Genomic DNA, 23,357 nt, shown 5'->3' on the forward strand with positions numbered 1-23,357 from the left:
GCCTAAAATTATTATTTAATAATAATAATAATAATAATAATAATAATAATAATAATAATAATACCAAAAGCCTAATTTTTTAATACACAATCTAGTTTTACTCATAACTTTTTCCATCCTTAAATCGGTAGAAAAGATACGTTTAAGCATGCTTAATCACACATCTTTTAATTGTTGCAATAATAGCAATACTAATTGAATAAAATTCAATTTTAATTAAACAAGCTTAATTTTTTAAGGGATAAATATTAAAACTATACATGAACATTGGTCCAATGTACTATTTGATACATAAACTTTGGTTTGATGCAATTATATATATATATATGAAACTTTGATTGTAGTTCAAATGAAATATATGAAACTCGATTTTGACTTAATTATACAAATTTAAAAAATAAATACATACATTAGTTTCTTTTTATATTGAATAAGTATTTGTATATGTATATGTATATGTAATAAATTAACATGAAATGAAGTTATATCGATAATTATGTTAATGATTTATGAAAATTAAATCAAATTAATATTAAAATTGCACAAAATTAAAATTTATATATAATATTGCATATCGAACCAAATTTTATACGTATTTTTGAGCTTTATCTCCTTTTATAATTTACAAAAGCTTTTGTTTTTAACTAAAACAAAATTTATTTTTATTGAAGCACAATTATTTTTAAAGAAAAATAGCCAAAACGCAATGTTATTGATCTGGTTAGATCGAAAACCGGTATGATCCGAAATTTTTTTAAAATATTTAATAGTTTTTAATGTAATTAGTTAGATTAACAAATCGTAGTCCAATTTAAAAAAAAAAAAAAACATTGCCAAAACTGGCAAATACATTCATTAAGCCCAGGAGGCATAGTAAGACGCAAACCTATTTGTTGATCTAGGAGTAAAAACAAACTGGACATGATGAAAATACTGAAATAAAGTTCAGGCTTCCAAAACAAATTAACCCAACAGAAATAAATTTAGAGATTACATCATAATATCTCCAAAACCCATGCCAGGAGCAAAGTTTAAATCAAGGAAAGCAGCAGGAGCCTCGGCCCAAAGCGAGTTTAAGCAATTGGTCGCCCATCAGCATACCATCCTTGTCCCATGCGATCGCACCGAGCCCGGCCATGCGCATGAAAGCATCAACTTATTTTTTTATTTTGAAAACTAAGGGCGTAAGAATGGGGCCCTTTTTAAAACCATTTCTTTACATTCATCATTAGCCGCCTATCAATCATCTTATCCTGAAAGCAGAAAAGTTAACCAATTGTTGTTCTTGATCTATAAATAATTATTTATATATACACACTACCACGGCGGTGGCTCAATAACAAATAACGGCGCATATGCACTACAACGCCAGGATGGAGCCATAAAAGGTACTTTCACTTTTGGAGAGTAAGTGGGATTTTTTGTGGACGTAGCTCTCTCAGCCCAAGCTAGTGGACCACCGCCCCAAACAGTCAGGCTTTGCTTAAAAAACTGAATAATAATAAAAGGCAATGCTTTCCTATCCAAATTATGGCTCACTGCATGCCTTGTGCTCATGTCGTAGCCGACCAGCAAGCAGGGTCTAATATCACTAACTACCCTTCAACCCAACTTTAAGGTTTTCTCCAACAATGTGTTACTGGAAGCATCATTGGTTTTCACTTAAAGAAGCAACCGAAAAAACTGCCTTTCATTCTTGCTCACTGAAAAAAAAAAATTCAAAGCATTTTCATTCTATACTTTTCCTATGTAATGTAAGTAAAGCTATGGGCAAAACATCATATTACTCTTTAGATATCCCACATTTTGTTGCGTTTAAGCTCCTTGAATTTCCTGTCACTGAACCAGCAGATTTTCAAAGGCATGCACGCTCCACTCAGGACACAACGGGAATATACTGTTAATTTAACTTAGGCTTTGTTGAATATATATAAAAGTTAATCTAAGGTGGAAGTAACTTTGATTGGGGCCAATGAAAGCGAAAGTTATGGAAGAAGCCGGGGGGGACAATCCACGCATTTGATTTCTTGTTATTCCGTTTACCTTTTTCCAGAACTGTCATATGCAGACTCCACCTTCTCAAAAAAGCCAATGCCTATATGGAATTGGTCGGTTCCCGCCTCCAAAACTCCATTAAAATAATCTAAAGTTGCAGATGTTTTTGATAATCCTTCCCACTATCTGTTTTTTGTTATTTTCTTGTATATAGTATATATATTCAGACTTTGTGATTCACCATGCATTCCAAATTGCCAAACTCAGTTAATTTTTCACCAAGTTGCCCAGTGCTCACTGTGTTCACTCAATCAAAGGAAGTCGCTTGCTTCGTTCTCTACGTTCCGCAACTTGAGAATGCGTTCATTCTTATGAACTCCACCCTTTCTCTTGTCCTTTTCATTTAGTTATTGACAGTGACTAAATAACTTGAGCTGTTTCTTCTTTCCCTGCAAAAAAAAACCTTACCTGTTTGCCAACTGAATTCTGTTTTGTCCTCATTGTTTGAACCAATTTTTGCTTTAGAATGGTGCATTCTCGTCTATTCCTATCTATATTTTGCATGTCTTTTGTCTGTTTCTTCTTGTCCGCCCAAGGTAGATGGCATCATCACCATACTAAACACAAACATCATACTCACCATCACAAAATCTCTGAAATTTCAGTACCTCCTTTTCCAGCACCCGAGCCTTCCAGTCCCTTTGCACCTGAGCCTGCTTCTGGTCCTTTTGCACCAGAGCCTTCCAGTCCATCTGCACCTCACCCCACTGCTCCTTTTGCTCCCGAGCCTTCTAGTCCATCTAATGATGGAAATGCCAACATTTCCACTGGTGTTTTCGATGTAAGAAACTTCGGAGCTGTAGGGGATGGAGTGACAGATGACACAGAAGCATTCAAGATGGCATGGGACTCTGCTTGTCAAGTTAATGCATCAGTCCTTCATGTTCCTTCTGGTTTTTCCTTCATGATTCAGTCCACAATTTTTACGGGTCCTTGTCTAGGCGGACTTATCTTTCAGGTAATTTACTACTTGTTTTTTTCTCTGATTGTAAGCACCTATGCCTTTTCTGAGGGATAATAAAGAGGAACAACGCAATGTGTTGATGGGGTACATCTTTTTGAAGGTTGATGGTACACTTATGCCTCCTGATGGACCCGAAGACTGGCCGAAGAATAGCAGCAAGCGCCAGTGGATTGTCTTTTACAGAATCAATGGAATGTCCTTGCAAGGAGGTGGTCTCATTGATGGTAGAGGGAAAAAATGGTGGGATCTTCCTTGCAAGCCCCACAAGGTACAGCTGACTTCACTCTTGGTACTTTTTTTTAAAAAAAAAAAAACTTATGCACTTGAGTTAATAGCTAATCTTTTTGTATTGGCACAGGGCATAAACAGAACAACATTGTCTGGACCATGTGACAGCCCAATTGTAAGTTGCCAGACTTGATTTAAAATTATTGTGCCCCTCCCCCAAGATAATACAAAGAAATTTAAATCATTTCAAACTTCATGATGCAGGCTATAAGATTTTTCATGAGCTCCAACTTGACTGTGCAAGGACTTAAAGTTAGGGATAGCCCCCAATTCCACTTTAGATTCGATGGCTGCAAGAATGTCCATGTCGAATCCCTTCACATAACAGCTCCTGCCCTGAGTCCCAATACCGATGGGATCCACATAGAGAATACAAACGGTGTTGAAATTTATAATTCAGTTATCTCTAATGGTTAGCCCAAATGCCCAAAAATCTTCCCAAAATTTTAATTCTCTTTCCTTGTAATTAGACTCGCCATCTTGATGATCTTGCTTCACAGGTGATGATTGCATATCTATTGGATCAGGATGCTATGCTGTGGATATTAAGAACATAACTTGCGGACCTGGTCATGGAATCAGGTAGTTCTAAAAGTTTCTATTGAACAATACTAACCTTTTGATTTCATGTTTGCCAAATCTTATCCTTATCAAATATGTTCCCTTTGATTCTGCCCCTCAGCATTGGGAGCCTAGGTAATCATAATTCACGAGCGTGCGTCTCCAACATCACGGTTCGAGACTCCGTAATTAAGGTATCAGATAACGGTGTTAGGATCAAGACATGGCAAGGTGGATCTGGAGCTGTATCAGGCATAACATTCAGTAACATTCACATGGAAAGCGTTAGGAATCCAATTATAATAGATCAATTCTACTGCCTCACTAAGGGGTGCGCAAACCAAACATCAGCTGTTTATGTATCAGACATACTGTATGAAAGCATCAAGGGAACCTATGATATCCGAAGCCCTCCGATGCATCTTGCCTGCAGCGATTCTGTCCCATGTACAAACATCACACTCTCTGATATCGAGCTTCTTCCAGCTCAAGGAGATATAGTTTTGGACCCTTTTTGTTGGAATGCTTATGGGGATATGGAAACGCTAACCATTCCTCCTGTCTCCTGCTTAATGGAGGGTATTCCTCGACGCATCTTGGATAATAACGATATGGGTTATTGTGGATGATTAGAATTGTAATCTTCTGTTTTTTTCCCCATGTAAATTAGCTTAAATACATGCATACGAATACATATAATTGAAAGGAAAGCCAAGGATGTATCGGGATTGTATTTCGAATTATAAGATCATTCTAAAAAATGGTCCATATTATAATCTCTACTCCTAGTTTGCATGTTTTATTGCTAAATTTCTATGTTAGAATAAACATCTGGTTTTTGCAAACTAACATATACAGACATCAGAATACTGATCATCAATAAATGAACTTTAACCTCTGGTTTCATCGATTTTAATGCATGTTTTATGAAAGCTGTGTCTCGCAATGCAGTTTGACTTTGAATGCTTCGACATGGATAGTATGCAATTTTTCTTTTTTCAAGTGACGTAGTCCCTGTGACATCTGATAAAGCTTTTGCATTTATTTTAGGGCATATAAAGGTAGCACTGAGGCATACAAGTCACAAACAAGTGAAAAGTTAGAGCGAGAATATTCCACCTTTCCACACATTGGTAGTGTGTCTTAAAAACCACAATAAAAGCACTTGTAAACAAACAAATCCAACTGCAAAAAGCTAGTAGAGGACGAGAAACTAAAGCAGAAAGAGAAGATATAACTAGAGAATAAAAGGGGGAAAGTGGGGTTGATTTCAAGGCATGCAGTAAATAAACTGTCATCACTATAAACTGTCATCACTTTCTTTCTTTTAGGTTTTATGGTAGATAGCAGCACTGAAATTAACAAATATTAGTAAACAAAGTGGAGGGCCCGGGACAAGAGTCTCCGTCTGGTCTAGGTCCATCACGCGCAGCATGGAGATACAATAATCATATATAAATCAGGATATCATCGAAGAGTGCAGACTTAAGTGCTCTGGAAAAGTAGCGGTCCCAACAAATTTTCGATGTTTCAGCTTTTTTTCCTTTGACCCATATCCTACGTTCTTTTGTAAACACAACGCTTCAATAGATTATAGTTGCTTTCACCTATTCTGCATCCAACCCAATTCAATGGTTCACAAACAAACAATGCTGCTACGGGAAATAGTATAAGTGACTGTTGAGTTGATTAACCAGGCTCAGTTCCTTTTCCAGTCTTTCTTTTCTCTCTTCGATGGATGGGTGTTTATTGACCGAGCCCTCAGGCAGTCTCATATACCGTGATGTGGCAAGAATATTTATAAATTAAAGAACCAGGATCATTACCCGCAGAGAGTACTGAGTAGGTCAAGCAACCTTTCAATAAACTAAAAATCAATTATGTCTTAACTGAAATCTAAGGGCGAGAACCCCCTTCCCAAGGAACAAAAAAACAAGGAACTCTCACGTCTTATCACTGCAAATACATAAATATAGTGAATATATTATTACATTTAGTGATAAAACTAAGTAGTTTGATGGTATTAATTATGTCCTAATTAATGATTTGATTGGTGTTATGTCTACTGGGGACTGCATACTTCATTAGCCTGGTTTTAGCTTGAACCAGACTCTTCTGTTTTCACCAAAAAAATAAAAAACTTAGTTTGAGAGAGAATATACTAGGGCAGATAGTTTGTCTTTTGATCAATATATCAGGGAAGATTAAAGGACTAGTATGCTACTCTAATTAATAAGCATTAAAAACGGAAGCTAAGGTTGTAGATTAAGATTAGATATAGAGATTAAAATGTAGAAAGTAGGTAATTAGATGGAAGATATCATGTAAGAATGCAGATCCATTAAGGTTTTTAGCGTTTCTAGTTAGATAATTTAAGGCTAAGCTATTCAGATAGTAACCCAAGTGATACTCCACTGTTAAAATGTGTTTGGTCGGAATGCTGACATGGTTGGTTCTCTTTGGCTGGCTTGGTTTGACCTATTTGTTCTCAAGGGTGCAAATATTTGGCAAGTGCAGTCTCTACCTAAGCATAGTTGTGCTTCAAAGAAGCTGGGAAAGAACTATACAAAAGCTTGATAAAACTTCTTGGCATAGAGTGGTATGGGGGAGCCCTACAATTCCAAGATATGCATTCATCACATGGTCGTTGTCCAAGATACATTGCCTACAAAAATCAGAATTCTGAAATGGGGTGGTCAAATTGGTACTTTATGTTGTTTGTGTGGCATCGAGGATAAGTCCAGAGATAATTCTTTTGCTTCTTGTTCACGTTCTAGCTTGCTTTGGGTGAGAATTTTGCTAGTATGTGGGGAGTTTTTGTGACATGAATCTTGGATTAATATGTTGAACTGGGTTTTGAAGTATGGGAAAGGGAAGTCCTTAAAAGCCATTGTTATGGGGGTTTCTTGGAATGCTTTCATTTACTATGTTCGGCAAGTGAGGAATGGAAGATTACGTGGGAAGTCATGAAGGCAAATTCAAACTCTTTTAATCAGATTAAAATGGATGTACAAGCTAAGTTATTATGTTGCAAGTCTAATGTTAATGTTTCTTCTTTAATTAGTGAATGGTCTGAATGTAGGGCCAGATGGTTAGTGGTCTGCTATTTTTATTTTTTTGTTGTTTTTCATGGTTTATCTAAAAAAATATTACAAATTAAATATATTGTTTTAAGATTTTAAAAAAAATTGAAATATAAAAAAATTTAAAACCTTTAAGATTTATATAAATATATAAAATATTCGAAAATTTATAAAAAATATATTTAAAACTGTTACAATTTAATATATTTTCGCACTTTTTTTAATTTTCCTTTTATAATTATTGAAGACATATATATTAGATTACCAAAACATTTTTTGCCAGAATATACTAAAACAATTTATCTTGAAATATAATAATAAGTTATTTTCAGTTTTTAAACAAAACATTATCCTAATGATATGTCCAAATCATTGCTTATAAGTGCCAAACCCTTAAAACTTTTTTTTCTAATTAGCTTTCATGGTTTAACTAACTCTTCCGTATTAAGTTGCGATTCATTCTCAACCTTCTAAATCTGTTTTTGGTTTTTTTTTTTTTTTTCTGAAATGGTAACATCATTTCCCTTCAATCATTTCAGTTTTAGATCTTATTCTTCATTCTTCATTGACCCTTTTATTTGCGCAAGTAATACAGGATACAGAGAATGTCCTTGAAACCACGAAAGCCGAACTGGAAGACATGCGACGTGAGAACATATACATGGAAGAAAGGCTAATAGCTTGGGAAAAAGCAATCGAAGAGAATAAAGCCATCGAAGAATTGGCTGATGATTTGCTTAGGAACATTGGTGTTGATGCTGGATCCCATAACCTGAACGAGAACAACGGTCTACCTTGACGAGGAAACCATGAAGAGCTTGATAGAGGAAGCTGTGAGGAACTTCACTAAAGCACTGAATGAAGCTCAATCCCGTCGGAGCCACCCTGAGGACGGCGGTGGCAACACTGGTGCTGGTGGCCAAGCTAGCAGCTTCAGCGGTATTTCAAAGTTTGAGTCAAACTTGTATATTTTTAAATTATATTAAATTATGAAAAGGAAAATGAAAAGAAAAGGAAGATGTGAAAGTATATTAAAGTTTAATATATTTTTTGAATATCCTATAATTTTTTATAAATTTTATTTTTATGCATTTAAAAATATTTTTATTTATATTTTAAATTTTTAGAATTAATAAAAATTGAGAATATGTAAATATTAAAGATTAAAGTTATTAATTTTTTAAAATTAAGATTAAATTAATAAAATAGGTAAATATTAAAGTCTTAGGCTAGGTCAGAATTCCATTTGGTGACCAAATACTTTTTTCTTGTGGAGTGATTAAAATGCAAAATTTAACTTAATGAGAGCAATTAAATTAAAAAAATTAATAATTAAAATAAAATGCACTAAAACTCGAGTGACCATGTAAAAAATTTACCCTAATTTAATTCATACAGTTCATTCCAATCAAGATTCCATTGATAAAAAACATTTTATAATATAGTCAACAAACTCATGTCACAGCTTCCAAAAGAGGTCTATAAGTATAGGAGTGTTTAATTTCGACAGCCTTTAACACTTTTCCTATTTTACAAATTCAGCTTTCAGAATTGAAAGCTTCATTCATTGAATATGCTGCACTGCAATTCACTGTTGTTGAGAGTTGACTGGAGTCTCAAACATTAATTAATTTTCTGAGGTATATAATCATCGAATATCCGGCATGAAATAATATAATATAAACTATGTGGTGCAGGTCAGCATGTAAGACTAAACCACTAATTCCAAAGTCTCCATCAAGTATTCTTAGTCATCATCGCATGTGTCATTATGCATGCGTCACTTTTTCCTCTACTATGACGATTGTGTGAATGTCACTCACACGTTTTCCCATCACATTTACACTTTTAGGCCCCTTCCAGATTCTTTTAAAAATTATTTAACCAAACCATTAAGCATTACAAGTTAAAAACCTTGAAAAACTTTGATTATGTTACGAGAAAAAATCAATCACAAATTTTGAATAATTATCTTTCATTAATTGTAAAAGTATTTATCATTATATCACATGTAATACCTTATACTAAATTTGATCGTCGACTTTGTAGTATAAGGTATTATATTACTTGTCGGAACAACTACGAGTAATTTATAATCTAAATTCATATTATTAAATATTCAATCGCAAGCAAGTTAAGTATATAGATGTTAAATATTCATTTATCGGTCTTATACAAGCTTACGAAAGCTCTAATGCTAATCTCAAATCAAATTAGAACTAAACTATAATATTTACAAAATTTTAGGTTGATGCGGCAACGTTAGGGGTTCCTCTTCGCGATGCAACATACTGACTAGGTCCAGTTGCAACGATTCATGCATGACGTCGCAACGTGACAAATTGTTTTTGCAAAATATCAAATGAACATCAACCTGCAATTTTTCAATGTACCAAATTGCTTAATCACAACATGGTTTTAGCTAAAATATGCTATCCAAATGAACCAGTTCTTGAACCATAACTATAGCACCCCTTATCTTACCCGTATTCAATGCCGGAACAGGATACGAGGCATTACCGGACTTATAACACAAACAATCATACAATCTCGAGTCAAAACTTTGCGTCCAAATTAAAATCATTTGCATTTAATCATAAAGTCCCTAATACGAGCCTACGAGGCCCAAAACATGCATTGGAAGTGGTTCGGGACTAAACCTAGAACTTTAGAAATTTTTACAAAACTTAGAAAATTTTCCATTAAACAAGGGTCACACGCCTGTATGGATATGGGACACGTTCGTGTGGGCAGGCCGTGTGGTCACACACGCCCGTGTCCCAACCCCATATAACTCTCTGACTTGTAACCCATGAACAAATTGAGAACATAAGGCCAAGTCACACGCCCATGTGCTAGGCCGTGTGGAAAATTAATTTTCATAAAATAGGTGCAGACTTCACACGACTAGGGCACACGCTAGTATTCGAGGCCGTGCAGTCCACACGACTGAGACACACGCCCGTGTCTCTGCTCGTGTGCTCAATTTTGAGCATTCTGTTTCTCAAAACTATGGTGTAGGGGACACACGGCAGGAACACACGCCCCTGGGGCAGACCGTGTGTCACATATGGCCTAGATACACGCCCGTTTGTCTACCCATATAGACAAAATAAAGGCTATTTACCAAGCCATTTGCCACCCTTATTCACACATACACCTACACCAAATCAAAGGCACAAAACATAATATACTTAGGCAACCAAAACATCCACAAATATGAGTAACTCAAGCCAATACAATACCATCATTTAACATACACATGACATTTTAACAAGCCAAACCAAACATACCATTTTTATCATTCCCAAATACTACTAAGATTAATATCAACTTGTATTCACTCATCAAGGTGATATAGCATATTAATAAACCAATTCATCCATTCCACAACAAAGTATTGAACCAAAATAAACATATAGCAACCCATTACAAAACACATAAACAAAAAAACATTAACACATATACATGTGTAAATGGCTTACAACCATTTTAGCCGAATTAAGCCAATTACATGGTTTAATACTAAATCACCTTAGACAAATATGAGCCAATACATTTGGCCAAATCAAATGACACATATAAAAAAATAACCAAGTCCATATACACGCCATATGACACATATAACAAAATAACCAAGTCCATATACATGCAATACATTCAAAATTCTAAGACCATTAATACCCAAAATGAGAGTTTGATAGTGTGATTCGAATCTCCAATGATCTCCAATTCCAAGTTAGCTTGGTGACACTATAAAAATATGGAAAATAAACGGAGTAAGTTATATAGCTTAGTAAGCTCGTATACAAGAAATAAGCAACCTACCTTACGTGTTTTCAAATAATATAACATAATTAAATGTGCATTTACCATGGTCTCATAGTCATAGTTTATTCCATCACAAAACTTACCTCATGTTCATCATTTCAAGCATTTATTGGATATGAGCTTCATGTACATACTTGTACCATCTGAAAAGAAATTTACACATAATCTCATCTTTGACATACCCGTGAACCACTCGAAATAATAATGTCAGATACTCGGGATTTTTACACACTAAGTGCCACATATGTAGCCAATGCTACCTCAAATCCTATATCTCATAGTTGCTTGCTCATCGAGCTATCAACGACATGCTCACACAAGCTGTCAGTCAAGACGTAGCTACACGGTGCTGCTCACACAAGCTGTCAAGTATCCGTAACACATGCCGGTATACTCAGCCACTGGTAAGACGTACAAAACCAGCACCCGGATCACATAATCACATAACACATAACTACCCTAGTGACATGTCACTTGTATCCTACCCTATTCCTAAGGTTCAAACGAGATTTCTTGCTTGTCGATTCGTCGTCGGACTCGTTCATATGATTAAGCTCATCCACATTTATCAAACATACATTTCATGCAATATTAAAGCAATAAAATACAATCATATTAAAGCTTATTTTTAACATATGAACTTATCTCGGTACAAAATGGTTAATTGTTCGATTTAGTCCACAACTTTGTTTTTTCCCCGATTTAGGTCAAAACCTCGTCTTTCTTGATCTATAATATCAAATTTAACTCATTAAATTATCACATTATTCAATTTGATCCTAAAAACAACTTATGGAAAAAATTACATTTTTCCCCTAACTTTTTAACTTTTTACATTTTAGTCCTTAGGCTCGTAAAATTATTTTCATTCAATTTCATCACAACCCAAGCCTAGTCGAATATTAATAATACTCATAATAGCCCACATTTTTCATTTATTCACATTTTTACACATATTTCATAACTTTTAAAAATAGGTCCCTATCTGACTTTTTCATCAAAAATCACTTGGTAGATGTTCTTTATTTAACATTAAACATACATTTTCTATCATTAGACAACAAAATAAAAAAATATTCAACATGATTAAAAATTTAGACTTCTATTTTCTTTCAAATTAGTCCTTGAAATAGCTAAATCAAGTTATAACATTCACAAAAACGTAAAAATCATTAAAAATGAGGCAAGAACGGACTTACAATCGAGCTTGAAAGTGGCCAAACCCTAGCTATGTCTTCTCTTGAGAAATTCGGCCATGGGGGACTAAACTGGGGAAGATGACATCTTTTTATTAGTTATTTTTGTCTTTATTTATCAAATGACCAAAATGCCCTTCACTTAAAACTTTGAAATTTTATCTAACCATGTCCATTTTTGTCCAAGTTAAGTATAATGGTCTAATTACCATTTAAGGACCTCCAATTTAAAATTTCATAGCAATTAGACACCTCTAGCTTCTAGAACACACATTTTGCACCTATTGCAATTCAGTCCTTTTGTCAAATTGGATACCCTATCGATAAAATTTTTAACGAAAATTTCACATAATCATTCAATCATACTGTAGACCTTAAAGTAATAATAAAATTAACATTTCTACTTTGAATTTGTGGTCCCGAAACTACTGTTCCAATTTGACCTAAAAACGGGATGTTATAATAACAATTATTCTATGATACAATAATATCACATTTTCTATAATTCAACCATTTAGTACAAGTAATTCATAACTTCAAGCATAAATACCTATTCACCAATGCCATAAACCATTGTAGCATTTCATAACATTCAACCTCATATTTTGAATCCATTTATATAATGTATTTAATTAACAAAGTTCATACATCAAACTTCTAAATCAAAAGTGTATATAGACATAGTATTATACCAAAATTGACTCAACCTACATACATGTCATACTTAAAACAAAATGAGATTCATATAAACTTTGTTGAGTTGGGGATTGCTTCCAGGATGTTGGATCTACTATGCAAACTATCGGGAATCTACTATACCTGCGCACGGAGAAAGCAAATCGTACGCTGAGCAATTACGCTCAGTGGTATTTCTATTATTCAAGTCAATATAAAATGAATTTAAACAATTTCATACATACAATTCAAATTCAAATTATAATTTAAACTCGTGCCGTTTCATACCATAACACAATCATTTTTACAATGATAAGTATATATATAACTAACTTATACCAATTCATTTGAGCATATACACAAACTTACCAATCATTTTACAACTTCACATATCATTTGGTTCATCTCGCTTTTCATCTCTAGTTCATACATACTAATTAATTTTATCATTCTTAGTATACAAATACATATATGTCACATTTTATTCAACATTTCAATCATTTTCGAGCCTATTGGCTCATTCATACTCGGTTAGCCCTAGGGCTCGTTTTCGATTCATTTGTTTTCTGTCACATATCGTATTTCCTTTACATTTACCATTTCACATTACCATTTAATCAATTCATGTGTCTATAACCCTATTACCAGACATAGACTCAAAATGGATACATGGATCTGTCACCCGGGTTTCCGGGCAACGATGACGTTATACAAGTACATACTACCACCCTAGGTTGCCTGATAATAATGGTTTTCTCAATATAATTTATCTGTTAGCCCGAGTTGCTTGGCAATGATGACTCAATGTGTACAATCTACCACCTAGGGTTACCCGGAAACTAAGTTTTCAATCAATAATTTGACCCTATGGCATGCCAACTATATTCGACTTGGTCCGAACAGCTAATAGGGTAACCAAATTTTCGATTCAATATCAACAATTCAAGCCATACTTTATCATTTCCAATTAACCATCAATCCATCAATTCATCATATAATACAACATATTTCAACTCAATTTCATACCAATTATCATATTTCAATCAAATCATAAAATTTTCTATTATATTCAATTCAGTCATTGTCTCAATAGTCAATCTCAACCAAAGCAATTCAATTAAAAAAAATCCAATAACAACTCACCTCAATATTGTATAATGCAAAATAACATGAATATGCGATAATTAAATTGGTCTTGGATCATATAAATACAAACAAAATTTTTGAGCTATTCTTTGACGACTTTCAATTTTCCTTTCCTTCTCAACGGTTCCATATCGTTATTAGCTAATTAAAATCACAAACATACAATACTATCAAATTCAATTCAAATCAAAATCAATTACAATATCAAGCATATTTTACAATTTATTTAATTCAATCCCTAATCCCAAGACAAACATAACTTTCAATTTAAAGTTTCGAATTGAAATCTGATTTCACAATTACTCATTAGAGACCATCTATTTCCTATTACTACAAAACAATTTGAAAGTTTTTGTAACACTCCTATACCCGGTTCGACCCAAGGTACCTGATATAGGGATATTACATTTGGTGCCAAAGTAATTTTGGTTAATCACTAATATATATTTGAACATTAAAAAATAAAGTATTCATAACTTATATTTTAGTCCCTACTACTTGGAACACACTTGATTTTCCTAAGTACATGCCATTCTCTTCAAAATTTTGAAACATACCCTCTTGGCACTTGGAGATGTGGTGAGATAGATACTCACAACTTCAATTACAACTCTTCAAAATCACTGTACCTACACGTTGAAAATAAACCTGTTAAGTCAGTGAAGACTTAGTAAGTGCCCATGATATTCAAATTCTATTAAATTTCTTAATTTTTTGTAACGCCCCCGTACCCGAGATCGTTTCTAGAGTCGAGCACGAGGTGTTAACGAACTTAATTCATTAATTAAACAGCTCAAACAATTTATTTTTAAAATTTCTAGACAAGCTGGCTAACTGCATCACAGTCGCTTAAAAATTCATATCTCGAGTTCTGAAACTCGAAATTAATATCCGTGAATTTTTTCTGAAACTAGACTCATATATCTATCTACTAATTTTTTTATAGAATTTTTAGTTGGGCCAATTAGTACAGTTTATTAGTTAAAGTCTCCCCTGTTTCAGGGTTTGACTGCTCTAACCCCTGTGTATTTCGAATCAGATATCTCCCTGTAAAGAGTTTCAATGATTATGCCGTTTGCTTCTCATAAAACTAGACTCAATAAGGATTTCACACATGTAAGGTAAAACTCATAATTATTTTTTTTACAATTTATGGTAAATTTTTAAATTCAGAACAAGGGATTTAGAGACCACTCTGACCCTGTTCCATTAAAACTTAAATATCTCATAAAATATAACTCATTTACCTTTTTTTTTCCATCCATATGAAAATAGACTCATCAAGCTTAAATTTCATAACTTATTCATCATTTAATTCCATTTCTACTATTTTTAGTGATTTTTCAAATTCACATCACTACTGCTGTCTGATTCTGTTTTGTGGCCAATTTTACCTTTCCAAGGATTTTAATGGTTTAGTTAAGACATAAAGCATACATGTTATCATATATAAACTTGATTAGCCATTCCAATAGCTAATCATTTACAAACCCTTTTCTTACCAAACCATAACCATATCATATGATCATTTACACAAAGTGAGTATAGTGCTATACATGCCACATTCAAAATATACAAGCCATTTTACCAATTTAGGTCTCCGGATAGTGTGAACAAGCCTTCGACCTATCCCGATTTTCAAGCCGGCTTGTCAAAACTACAATAAATGAAAAGAAGGGAGTAAGAATAAATGCTTAGTAAGTTCACATGCAAATAATAAGTAACATGATCATGCAATCCAACATAAACATCAGTAAGACACACATAACATAAGAATACTTACTATCTTACCACAATTTTGTCTCACCAAGTTCTCCACCAAGAATTAAACTCATACCTGTCCATTTTCACTTCTTCAACACATTCATCATCGAATCACTATCGTTTTAAGTATTCTCTGTAATGGCGTAAATTCAATGTTATCGGAACAGTGGTTTCGTAACCACAAATCCGATTTAAAGAGAAATTTATTTCAATATTTTTGCTTGAAAATTTATATGATAGGAAAATTGTATGAAAATATTGATAGGAAAATTTTATCAATTTAGTGATTAGTTAGAAAAGAAATTATTGAAGAAATTGGGTAAAATAAGGTATCGGGACCTCTATCTCGTAAAACCGAGTTAAAAATAATTTTATAAATATTTATGAAATGTTATTAATGTGGTATTAAAATTTCGTTAGGAAATTTTAATGTTTGGGTAGTCAATTAAATGAAAAGGACTGAATTGTAATAGGTGTAAAAGTTGCTAGAGTGATTAAATAACTTATTAGTCTAATGAGAAAGGATATAAAAGGCAATTAGACCCAAAATTTATTTGGGCTGGACGGCAAGGGTATGAAATCGCAGAAAAATTGATAAATTAAGGGTAAAATTGGAATATTGCAAAATTAACTAAATAAAACTAGGACTAAATAGGAAATATCTAGATTTCTCTTCATTTCTCTTCAATTCCAGCAGCTAAAAACGCCATAGGAGGGTTCTATAAGCTGGTATTTCATAATTTTGCACCAAATCCGTAAGATTCAAATACTGAAGCTAGATCGAGGAAAGGAAAAGTTCGGATTAATAGATTTTACCTGTTTACAAACAAGTATCAAGGTAAGTTCGTAACTTGAATTATATTCTTAAATTACTTGAGATTGTATGTTTTTGATATGAATATGATTTGAATGTTCATTGTATGAAAATTTATGAAACATTGATATATTTGATAAAATGGGAAGAAATCCGTTTGAATGAAAGGAAAATTCGATGGATTTCGCAAAGGAATTGACGGTAAAAGGATCTAGCCGGACGAGTGATCCTATCTTGATATAGCCCTCCAAGAATATGTGTAAAATGGATTTAGCCAGACGGGTAATCCGAATTAAGGTCTCAATTTAGCTTGGACCGTAATTCGGATCCAAGCTCATTAGAGTAATTGTCGTTGTAGGGATTTAGCTCGATGGTAATCCCGCCGCAAGGTTGAGGTTTATTGAGTGTACTCTCTGAAATGGAAATGTGCACACATGAATATGAATTGACAGACCGAATTGTACACTAAAAGTGTACCTCGAAAATCCATCAAATTCGATAAATTCAACGGGATAAATATGAAAATAATAAGGAATGAAAATCATGGTATTGATGAGTACATCAATCATGGTATATATATATATTATTGATACATGGAAATTATTGTACTAACTTGAATGTTGAGTTTGTGCATGTTAGGGTAATAATGCATTGAATGGATATATGAATGTTTATTATATTGTATTGAAAATATTAGGTAAGTATAATTCTTGTTACATGAGCTTACTAAGCACAAAGTGCTTACCTGCTTCCTTTTTCCCTGTTTTGTAGTGTTAAGAGCTCGGAGGTCGGATTTGGTGGAGACACATCACATCGTCAACATCGATTTCGGTATATAAAGAAACTTTATTTTGGAAATCAATGGCATGTATAAGCTAACAAAGTAAATGTTAACGTGAAATGAATGTAAAGTTAGCCATTAGTATGGTTAACAAACCTGGTTATAGATATGTGATGACGTTATCTTATATAAATGCATGAATCTATCATAAAAATATGTTGAATTGATTTGGTTGATGTGGATTGGTCTCGATTTAATATTACAGGGAATGTTAGATATTTATAAAAGGGCTATATTGAATATAAAAAAAAAAATTAATTCGTAAACTCCGGTAATGCCTCGTACCCTATTCCGGCAATGAATACGGGTAGGGGTATTACATTTATTGGTATCAGAGCTACGGTTTAACCGGTTCTAGGACCGATGTAGCAAATCTGAGATTAGCTATACATGCCATTTAAATTATTATTGATAGTGTGATATCTCCGACCATTTAAAATGTGTTTTTCTTATAGTAATGTCATCCGACCGAGCTCAATCTGAGGAAGTGGGATTCATGCTCCGGCTTCAAAGACAAAGAGAAGAAACTAGCATAGAAGGCCGAGATAGAGGGTCGAGGGAGGAGGCAAAACAAACCTTCTCTCAAATGATGAATGAATGGTTTAATCAATATCAAGAACTAACCTCAGAGTGCAGCAAGTTCAAGCTCCCCTCCCGCTCTTTCACGGTTCTCGAGATCCCACAAGGTACAGTCTTGAATCATCGAAAAGGAAAGCTCCAGAGATAAAATTGAAAATATGGGGTAGAAGAATTTGAGCAAAGAGTTGATGATGATTCGAACAAGTGAATTCGGTTAGAAAATACTACTCGGGTTCGGAAGAATTATCTTGTACACCGAAGAATGTCCGAAATGTGCCGTCTCACCGCTAAAAGATACGACTTACCATTGGTGGAATACTAAAGCTTCAGTTGTTCGAAAGAAGAAATTACATGGGAATTCTTTCGCATCGAGTTCGAAAAAAATATATCACCAGAGGTTCCTTGACCGAAAAGAAAAGAATTTCTTGAGCTAAAACAGGCAATAGATCGATTCTGAATATGAAAGAGAATTTGTTCGATTGAGTAAATATGCTCGAGAATGGGTACAATGAAGTGAAATGTGCAAACGATTCAAGAAGGGTTGAATGAAGACATTAAGTTACTGATCGGAATTCTTGAAATTCGAGAGTTTGCTACATTGGCAGAGAGAGCTTATAAAGCAGAAGAATTGAGCAAAGAAAAGAAACAGGCTGAGAGGGAAGCTCGAATTTTTAGTAAAAGACCGATGGGAAAATCCCAGTTTTCTGCTTCAAAGAAATTGAAGAAATATCAGGATCGTTCTACTTCAGCCATTGGGTATTCGGACAAAGAGCGAGGTTCTCAACGCACTAATCCAAGGCCTTCTACTCCATCAGTGACCAGTGTTGGCAGTGTTGGCACTCCTAAACCGAGATGCTAGTACTGTAATAAAGCTCATTTTGGTGAATGCCGATTTAAGAGTGGGGCTTGTTACCGATGTGGTTCTTTTGACCATTTCCTCAGAGATTGTCCAGAAAGGGTTGAAAAAGAAGTTGAACATATATCGAAGCCGAGTAATCTAGTTTCGAGGGGCAGACCACCTCGACCATCCCAGTAATGTCGATGGTAGTCGAGGAGCTACAAAAGATACTATAGGTAGGCCTGAGGTACGAGCACCTGCTAGGACATATGCCATTCGTGCCAGAGAAGATGCTTCAGCACCCGATGTTATTACTGGTACATTTTCTTTACTTGATATTGATATTACTGCATTGATTGATCCTGGTTCTACGCATTCATATATATGTGTTAAACTTGCAATTGTTAAAAATTTATCTGTTGAACCTACTGAATTTGTGGTTAAAGTCTCGAACCCCCGGGCGCTTTGTGTTAGTGGATAAAATTTGTAAAAATTGTCCACCGATGGTAAGAGGTTATTGTTTCTGGTGATTTGATGTTACGCCATTTGATGAATTTGACGTGATATTGGGTATGGATTGGTTAACCCAAAGATGATGCGGTAGTAAATTGTAAACAAAAATATATTGTGTTAAAATGTCGAATGGTGAGTTGTTCGGTGAAATCTGATCGACGGAGGGTTATCTGATATGATTTCAGTAATGGCAGCACAGAGGTATGTCAAAAAGGGGTATGATGCTTACTTGGCTTATGTACTCGACACCAAGGTATCTGAGTCAAAGATACAGGCAGTTCCAGTGGTATGTGAATTTTCTGATGTGTTTCCAGAAGAATTACCAGGATTGCCACCAGAAAGAGAAGTGGAATTTTCTATAGATTTGATTCCGGGAACTACTCCGATCTCCATAGCTCCGTACCGGATGGCTCCTATAGAATTAAAAGAGTTAAAGACACAATTGCAAGAGCTTGTTGACAGGGGTTTTGTTCGACCGAGTCATTCACCTTGGGGTGCTCCGGTTCTGTTTGTGAAAAAGAAAGATGGGTCTTTGAGATTGTGTATCGACTACCGGCAGCTTAATAAAGTAACCATAAAGAATAAGTACCCGTTACCCCGGATTGATGATTTATTTGATCAGCTGAAAGGTGCTACTATGTTTTCAAAGATTGATCTTGATCAAAGTTATTATCGATTATGGGTAAAGGAGTCGATGTGCCAAAATAGCCTTTAGAACCGTGTACGGGCATTATGAGTTTCTAGTTATGCCGTTTGGGCTAACTAATGCACCTGCAGATTCATGGATTTGATGAACCGGATATTTAGACCGTATTTAGACAGATTTGTAGTAGTATTCATTGATGATATTTTGGTTTATTCTCGGGATGAAGAAGAACATGCGAACATTTGAGAATTGTGTTGCAAATTCTCTGAAAGAAGCGAGTTGTATGCTAAATTCAATAAATGTGAATTTTGGTTTTAGAAGTGAGTTTTCTTGGACACATTGTATCTGCCAAGGCATCGTGGTAGATCCAAGTAAAATATCGCCTATTGTCAATTGGAGTCCACCAAAGAATGTATCCGAAGTTAGAAGTTTCTTGGGTTTAGTTTGGTTATTATCGGAGATTTGTACAGGATTCTCTATGATAGCTTCTCCAATGACTCGATTATTGCGAAAGATGTAAAGTTCGAGTGGGTGATGAATGTCAACAAAGTTTCAACCGATTGAAAGACCTATTAACGAAAGCACCTATATTAGTGCAAACTGAACCGGTAAGGAATTTGTTATTTACAAGTGATGCCTCATTAAATGGTTTAGGTTGTGTTTTGATGCAAGAAGGTAAAGTAATAGCCTATGCTTCAAGACAACTTAAACCACATGAAAGAAATTACCCAAGACATGATCTTGAATTAGTGCTATTGTATTTATACCAAGATATGGCGGCATTACTTGTACGGTGAGAAATGTCATATTTATACGATCATAAAAGCTTGAAATATTTGATGACACGAAAGATTTAAATTTGAGACAGTAGCGGTGGCTTGAACCGATAAAGGACTATGATTTGATTATTGATTACCATCCGGTAAGGCTAATGTTGTAGCCGATGCTTTGAGCCGAAAATCTCTGTTTGCTTTTACGAGCTATGAATACCCGGTTATCATTGATTGATGATGGTTCAATCCTAGCTGAATTGAGAGCTAAACCGACATTTTACAACAAATATGTGAAGCTCGGAAGAATGATGAGAAGTTACAGTTAAACAGGCACAGTGTGAGTCAAGTAATGATTCGAATTTGATTGGTTCGATGATTGTTTATTATTCGAGGTAGGGTATGTGTACCTCGAATTGAGCTCATCTGAGAAGATTCTACGCGAGGCCCACATGTAGTAGTATGTCCGTACATCCGGGAGTAATAAAATGTATAATGATCTGAAAAAGATGTACCGTGGTCGGGAATGAAACGTGATATCTCCGAGTTTGTATCAATGTGTTTAATATGTCAACAAGTTAAAATTTGAACATCATGTACCTTGGGTTACTTGACCAATTACTATACCGGAATGGAAATGGGAAAGAATCACTATGGATTTTGTATCGGGCTACCTTTGTCTCCGAGGAAAAAGATGCTATTTGGGTGATTGTAGACCGATTGACAAAGTCACTCACTTTATTCCGTGACGTATGGATTATTCTTTAGATAAACTAGTTGAATCTGTACATATCTCGAGATTGTCGGGTTACATGGAGTGCCTGTCTCCATTATATCGATAGAGATCCCGATTTACGCCTCGCTTCGGGACAAATTGCAAGAAGCCTTGGGTACTCGGTTGTATTTCAAAGATCGCATTTCATCCTCGACATGATGGTCAATCTGGCGTGTAATTCAAGTATTGGAAGATATGCTCGATGTTGTATACTAGAGTTTGAAGGTAATTGGGAGAGGTATCTACCTTTGATTGAATTTGCTTACAATAATGATTATCGGTCTAGTATTAAAATGGCTCCGTATGAAGCTTTGTATGGTAGAAAATGTAGACCACCGTTATATTGGATGAGCTCAAATGAAAGGAAGATACATGGGGTTGATTTGATTCGGAAAGCAGAAAGAAAAGTAAAGGTTATTCGAGATAGTCTAAAAGCGACTTCCGATCGTCAAAAATCATATGCCAACCTTAAGCGAAAAGAGATTAAATTTCAAGTCGGTGACAAGGTATTTCGAAAGTGTCTCCTTGGAAGAAAGTTCTTCGATTCGATCGAAAGGGTAAATTGAGTCCAAGATTTATCGGCCCTATGAAATCATAGAAAAATTGGACCGGTCGCTTATCGATTGGCATTACCACCGAACTTGATAGAATCCATAATGTTTTCATGTATCTATGTTACAACGATATCGATCGATCCTTCACATGTTATTTCTCCGATGAAGTAGAGATTCAACCGGATATGACTTACAGTGAAGAACCGGTCAAGATATTGGCACGGGAGACAAAAGAGCTTAGAAATAAAAAGATAAATTTGGTGAAAGTATTGTGGCAAAAGCAAGGGATTGAGGAAGCAACATGGGAACCGGAGGAGCCAATGAGGAAACAATACCCAAACCTCTTTACTGGTAAGATTTTCGAGGACGAAAATCCTTAAAAGGGGGGGAGAGTTGTAATGGCGTAAATTCAATGTTATCGGAAAAGTGGTTTCGTAACCACAAATCCGATTTAAAGAGAAATTTATTTCAATATTTTTGCTTGAAAATTTATATGATAGGAAAATTGTATGAAAATATTGATAGGAAAATTTTATCAATTTAGTGATTAGTTAGAAAAGAAATTATTGAAGAAATTGGGTAAAATAAGGTATCGGGACCTCTATCTCGTAAAACCGAGTTAAAAATAATTTTATAAATATTTATGAAATGTTATTAATGTGGTATTAAAATTTCGTTAGGAAATTTTAATGTTTGGGTAGTCAATTAAATGAAAAGGACTGAATTGTAATGGGTGTAAAAGTTGCTAGAGTGATTAAATAACTTATTAGTCTAATGAGAAAGGATATAAAGGCAATTAGACCCAAAATTTATTTGGGCTGGACGGCAAGGGTATGAAATCGCAGAAAAATTGATAAATTAAGGGTAAAATTGGAATATTGCAAAATTAACTAAATAAAACTAGGACTAAATAGGAAATATCTAGATTTCTCTTCATTTCTCTTCAATTCCAGCAGCTAAAACGCCATAGGAGGGTTCTATAAGCTGGTATTTCATAATTTTGCACCAAATCCGAAGATTCAAATACGAAGCTAGATCGAGGAAAGGAAAAGTTCGGATTAATAGATTTTACTGTTTACAAACAAGTATCAAGGTAAGTTCGTGTAACTTGAATTATATTCTTAAATTACTTGAGATTGTATGTTTTGATATGAATATGATTTGAATGTTCATTGTATGAAAATTTATGAAACATTGATATATTTGATAAAATGGGAAGAAATCCGTTTGAATGAAAGGAAAATTCGATGGATTTCGCAAAGGAATTGACGGTAAAAGGATCTAGCCGGACGGGTGATCCTATCTTGATATAGCCCTCCGAAGAATATGTGTAAAATGGATTTAGCCAGACGGGTAATCCGAATTAAGGTCTCAATTTAGCTTGGTGGTAATTCGGATCCAAGCTCATTAGAGTAATTGTCGTTGTAGGATTTAGCTCGATGGTAATCCCACCGCAAGGTTCGA

At 34.5% G+C, this 23,357-nt stretch overlaps 1 protein-coding gene across 1 annotated transcript; it reads left to right on the forward strand.

The window, feature by feature from the left end:
• The first annotated feature begins 1,691 nt into the window (after window positions 1–1,691).
• LOC108472906 (polygalacturonase At1g48100-like) lies at window positions 1,692–4,644 on the forward strand. The gene is made up of 6 exons (XM_017774468.2): window positions 1,692–3,013; window positions 3,120–3,287; window positions 3,378–3,422; window positions 3,512–3,719; window positions 3,808–3,889; window positions 3,990–4,644. The coding sequence occupies exons 1-6, from the start codon at window positions 2,522–2,524 to the stop codon at window positions 4,495–4,497; spliced, it is 1,503 nt and encodes a 500-aa protein (XP_017629957.1). The 5' UTR covers window positions 1,692–2,521; the 3' UTR covers window positions 4,498–4,644.
• Window positions 4,645–23,357: the final 18,713 nt, after the last annotated feature.

This window comes from Gossypium arboreum, chromosome 11 (assembly GCF_025698485.1).
Source record: "Gossypium arboreum isolate Shixiya-1 chromosome 11, ASM2569848v2, whole genome shotgun sequence".
NCBI classification, from domain to species: domain Eukaryota; kingdom Viridiplantae; phylum Streptophyta; class Magnoliopsida; order Malvales; family Malvaceae; genus Gossypium; species Gossypium arboreum.

Excerpts from the sequence above, each read along its gene's own strand:
- LOC108472906 (XM_017774468.2), top strand. The coding sequence starts at position 2,522 with ATGGTGCATTCTCGTCTATTCCTATCTATATTTTGCATGTCTTTTGTC. Across the intron at positions 3,423-3,511 it reads GACCATGTGACAGCCCAATT|GCTATAAGATTTTTCATGAG; the intron begins GTAAGTTGCCAG and ends TTCATGATGCAG. Across the intron at positions 3,720-3,807 it reads TAATTCAGTTATCTCTAATG|GTGATGATTGCATATCTATT; the intron begins GTTAGCCCAAAT and ends CTTGCTTCACAG.